Source organism: Helobdella robusta (genome assembly GCF_000326865.2).
Source record: "Helobdella robusta unplaced genomic scaffold HELROscaffold_54, whole genome shotgun sequence".
NCBI classification, from domain to species: Eukaryota; Metazoa; Annelida; class Clitellata; order Rhynchobdellida; family Glossiphoniidae; genus Helobdella; species Helobdella robusta.
Genome location: NW_008705287.1, coordinates 1,195,426 through 1,200,773, shown reverse-complemented (window position 1 = coordinate 1,200,773; position 5,348 = coordinate 1,195,426). Strand labels below are relative to the sequence as shown.

Below are 5,348 nucleotides of genomic sequence, written 5' to 3'. Positions count from 1 at the left end.
TTTTAGTGATGGTCTTTGATTCACGAGCTTGTTGACAAGCTTCCAGCTCTGCTTTCACTGGTGTATCTGTCAAAATCTGAGTCTTGCCTTTTTTTCGATTTCCTGTACTTGTCTTTCACGGTCCAGCTTTTTTGAATGACCTGATCATTTCCGGCGTGACGTTAGATTCCTGCTGGTTTCTAGATGTCGATTAAGTTACTCTGATTGAGAGGTGGGGGTGTCTTTTCATGAATGCACTAAACCAATCAGCCCCAGTTTTCTTAATATATTTCTCTAATGAGCATTCTTCGTCATCAGTAAACACCTTTCTTGACTGACTATAACCAACTCTAAATGTTGACAATGCAGAATTCGGTGCATTATTGTATTTTTTGCAATATCTAATCAATGTCGCGTGGTCAATGTTATATTTGCGGCTAATAGCACGGAGACTCATTTTACCATCTAATACTTCTTTCACAGCAACTAGCATTATATCTGAGGAAGTGCTACCTCTGTTTGTAGTTCGCTGTCGAGATCTGACCGTATTGAGTTTGTGTTAGATCCTGTTTAAAAAACAATGTTTCAGTTGTTGATGTTATCGTTAATGCCATTCAAACTTTAAAAATACAATTGCAATAAGAATAAAACCAAAAAAAGAGAATAATTTTGAAGTAGACTAAGTACAATCATCACATATCGTATTGCATTGATGTCAAGGGCAGGTTGAACCATGGTTCAACGTACTTCCGACAACATGGTTCAATATGCCCCAATCATTGTGGTTTTAGTATTTCAACTGTAGCATCATTAACATGCTACAAAAGCGTGTAAAAAACCACGTACTGTTTTACCAGATAAAAACACTACAAAATTATTTACATTTATTGCAATTGCAATTGTATTTTAAATAACAATAACCTCAATTTCTCAAAATTACTCGAAAGGGGCAAAACCACATACGTGACATTTACTCGAAAATTTGCAGACATAAACACGCGAAATTAACTCTGCTAGTTCGTTTTGCATTAATAATTAGAAATTTATCTTCTTGGTTTAACATGCCCCGTGGTTCAACATGCCCCGGTCTCCCTAATGGTTGTCATTGTAATGTAAGATGTAACATTATGGTCCAAGATTTGTCTAGTAATTTTAGTTTTGTGTTTCTCTTTCATGTGAATATTTATAGCGCCAGAAAAAAAAGATGTTCTAAATATCAGTAATTTATCTTCCAGCACAGATTCACTCATTCAACTACATTGGTTACTAGTACGTCGACGCATTATATTTAAACTCGCCGTTCTCACGTACAAGTTAATACATTTCAACCATAATATCTTCATCAACTTATATCGCGTCGTTTATAAGCTTGTCAACTTCGTTCGTTGCCTGCCATCATTCGTCAACAACCAACAATCAACTTTCTAGGAAACGATTAAAGAACTTTTTGTTTATCCAAGCGTACGGAAACGTGAAAAGTCATTGTTTTTGTAAACGCTCCTGAAGCTATGCATATGACGCGATATAGAATCTGTCAAGTGGGCTTTCTTGATTTTGGTTATCTAGAGAAAGTAAAAGTTGTAACAAGGTTTCTGTAGGTGAGCCTGCGGAAGAATCACTGATGGTTCATTGTCATCTTTTGCACAGCGAGTGAAAACAAGCAAAACACGACTTCCTGCAGAGCCGATCGATTCGATTTGAAATCGTTAAATAAACACACATTCTCCACCAAGCTATATACTATATACTTAGAATACCTAAAATTTTAGGTATATGCAAATATATATGTGTATACTGTATTGTCATAATTATGAAATAATACTGACTAAAAATACTTCAAAGCCCTTCAACGCAAAATTAATTCACTCGATAGGTGGCTTGATGCAAAAAAAGTTCACTCGATAGGGGGCCTGATGCGAGTTAATTCTCTCGATAGGTGGCTAGACGATTTTTTTTTGTTTTGCAATTTAGATGACGTCATAAATTATTACAAATTACTTTAAAATTTAATTAGTAGTTTTTTTGATTAATTTGACATACCTTGGAAATTTTTATGCTTAAAAACACCCGAAACAAAATCTAATTTTGCTTTGATATAGAGTTTCTTTATCTTTAAGAGAAAGAGAGTCCGCATTGGGTTGACTAGTTAGGCAGCCTTGAATAATCGGGGCCTATTCTGGTCTCTAAGAGACTTAATTCGATATTCTATGACCATTGGCACGGAAACGTCTTAAGTTCTCGAAGAGTCCGCCTTGGGTTTACCAGTTAAAGCTTTGAGTAATCGGTGCCTATTCTGGTATCTAAGAGAGTTAATTCGTGATTCTATGCTCATTGGCATAGTTTCAGAAACGTCTTAAGTTCTCAAAAGTGGATTTGGTACGAGACTCAATGCTCATTGGCATAGTTTCGCACGCGTACTAAAGTCACACAATTTGTTCCCAGTGTTGTTCTGACTCTTGTTGTTTTGTGTTGGTTGTGCGAAAGCCAACCAGACTCGACGGCCCAGTGAAAACCGACCGACCGACCGACCGGCTGACCGACCGACTGACTGACAGGCCCAGTGAAAACAGGCCCTTGGTTGTGCGAAAGACGACCAGACTCGTCGGCCCAGTGAAAACAGGCCAGGGTTGTGCGAAAGCCGACCGACTGACTGACAGGCCCAGTGAAAACAGGCCTTTGATTGTGCGAAAGCCTACCAGACTCGACGGCCCAGTGAAAACAGGCCAGGGTTGTGCGGAAACCGACCGACTGACTGACAGGCCCAGTGAAAACAAGCCCTTGGTTGTGCGAAAGCCGACCAGACTCGAGGCCCAGTAAAAGCAGGCCAGGGTTGTGCGAAAGCGGACCGACTGACTAACAGGCCCAGTGAAAACAGGCCCTTGGATTCTGTGAAAACGAATCCGCCTCGTTGTTTTGTTTTTGTTGTGCTATTTGTGGATTCTTTGTTCTTTGCTGGATTCTATACTCATTGGTATAGTTTCGCACGCAGCTTGGAATTTCCATGGAATTTTTGTAATTTTTCTGCATTCATTTTATTTATCTCTCGGAGTTGTATCGACACCACTATCGGTCACACACGTCGAGGTTGTACGATTGAACGGCAAGAAACACATCTAAAGTTGCCCGATCCAACAAGAAGAAGTTCTAATTCCTGCATTCCAGTTTGTTCATTGACATTATTATTAATTATTATTCAATTCCTTTTCATTTACTTCCGTCGATTAATAAAATTGTTATCGAATATTTTACGCGTTCGTGTGTTACTCAGTAAAATTATATAATTCGAAAAAGCCTAGTGCCACACAGGACTGGTCGAACTCACGATAAAAATATACCAAAAAATTATTGTCGGATCGTAAAAAAATTCCCTGAGAAAGATAGAGGAAGAGATTTCCTCACTTCTAGTGCAAATTTCCGACAGTATATATATATTATATAAGTAAATGTTTATATATATATAGTTTTGTGACATTTTCTCAATTTTTTATAAGTTTTATCTAATGATTCATTTTAGATAAGATTTATTTAATAATTATTTAAAATTTATTTTTATTCGTTCACACACATTTGCAATTTTAAATTACAGTATTAAAATTTTTTTAAAACCAATTTTTGTTAAATTATATTTATTTAGCGGGAGGCCTGTCAAGCACGACGATCCCGATTCAACGTGGCTATATAACACCAGTAAAAAGATACTAAATATGTTTAAATACTATGCGAATGCATAAAATATATCAATTATAAATAATCAAAATGAATATAATAAAAAAAAATTTATAATACAATATAAAAATTAAAAAATTGTAAAGTTTAAAAAATGGAAACTAAAGAACAACTTCAGGCCCTATAGTGTACTGAAAATGTGTGCGGGTGCGTTCGAGGGCCAGTATAGATATTCATGTGTTTTGATATTTAAAAATAATAAATAGTATTGTGTCTTTGGGTTTACCTTTAATATGTTTTTTTATCTAGTGAAATATAAATAAATAGGTTTGATAATTGTCAAATCCATTTTTATAAATTAATTATTATGCCAGTGATGAAAGACCACAAATACAAATATCGTAACGTTTTGTTCATTTATTTCAAAATTTTGATCCATTACTTTTAATAGTCTAATATAATAGTATAATACAATACAGAATACACTATCCTAGTATAATTTTATAACAAACCAGTTATATTACAGAAACAATAAAAGAGAAATTAATTGTTGATTAATTAATTTAATAATTAAAAAAATAATTTAATTAATTATAATATTTATAAAATAAATTTTAAAATGATCCTGGTCCATCCACTTTTTGTCATATCTTGTTGTAATTTTAAGCTGATCCATTGTTGGCCTAATTAAGAAGAGTTAGCATGCAGTTCTTTCTGATGTGTGATCAATCCTATCCCATCCTTCTATCTATCCATATAAATATCCATATAATATATTATTTATTTATTTTTCAGATCTTTAATTCTTCATCATGGTTCATCAATCTATATCACTTTCTATCTAGCACCTATCTGCCTCTGACTCTCTTATACACTCATAAGTAAATAATTAAGAGGCAAACATGAGATGAGATAATATAATAGATTTTAGAGTTTAGTTGGATAGTTGTTAAAATAGATAGAAATTTTTACAAAATAAACAGATAGAAATAAAAATGATTTTTTAGCAACAGAATATAATATGAACAATAGGCAGTAGATTAATTATAAATAAAATAATAGTATAATTTTTTTTAATTTTTATTACTTTGTAAAAAACTTTTCTTTTAATAATAAAAACTAGATAATTAAAAACAGTATAATTAATTAAATGGAATAATTGATAGAGACAACAGAAGAGTGACTGTGAAAGAAAAATATAGATGCCGAGGTCAAAGATATATAGTTGATAAAAATGGTTTGATAGCAGTTGGATAGATAAATGATAGATCTTACCAGAATGAGAATAGAAAAAAATTTTTAACTGATATATATTATATAAATGTATTTTTAGTATACGGTGACTAATTTGGTGATAAAGGTTTATTTTTAGTTTGGTAATTAATTGGTAGTAAGAAGAAGATAGATTAGATATTCCTGTCTATGAACTATAAAGTTTGGCTAAATTTATATTCATTCATCCATATATTTTTTTCAGACCACCTGACTTGAAAATTTTCATCCAAAAAAGCAGTTCTGATAACAAAGAATTTTAATAACTTCATCAAATTATAATGTCCACTGTTAAGCCATTTTCTAATTATGGACGCCAAAGTCTTAAAAAAAGTGAATCAGAACGAAGAAAAGTAATTTGATCATTTTAAAATTTAATATGATTTTTCAAATATAATTTGAGTTGTCTTAAACTTAATCCTTCTAAGTTT

General features: G+C 32.9%; 1 protein-coding gene across 1 annotated transcript; it reads left to right on the top strand.

Annotated features, from left to right (window-relative positions):
• Window positions 1-1,040: 1,040 nt before the first annotated feature.
• On the top strand, window positions 1,041-2,796 carry HELRODRAFT_179512 (hypothetical protein; the record flags this gene model as incomplete). Its single annotated transcript, XM_009028333.1, has 4 exons — window positions 1,041-1,091; window positions 1,408-1,457; window positions 1,853-1,915; window positions 2,535-2,796. The coding sequence occupies 4 exons, from the start codon at window positions 1,041-1,043 to the stop codon at window positions 2,794-2,796; spliced, it is 426 nt and encodes a 141-aa protein (XP_009026581.1).
• Between the last annotated feature and the right edge of the window lie 2,552 nt (window positions 2,797-5,348).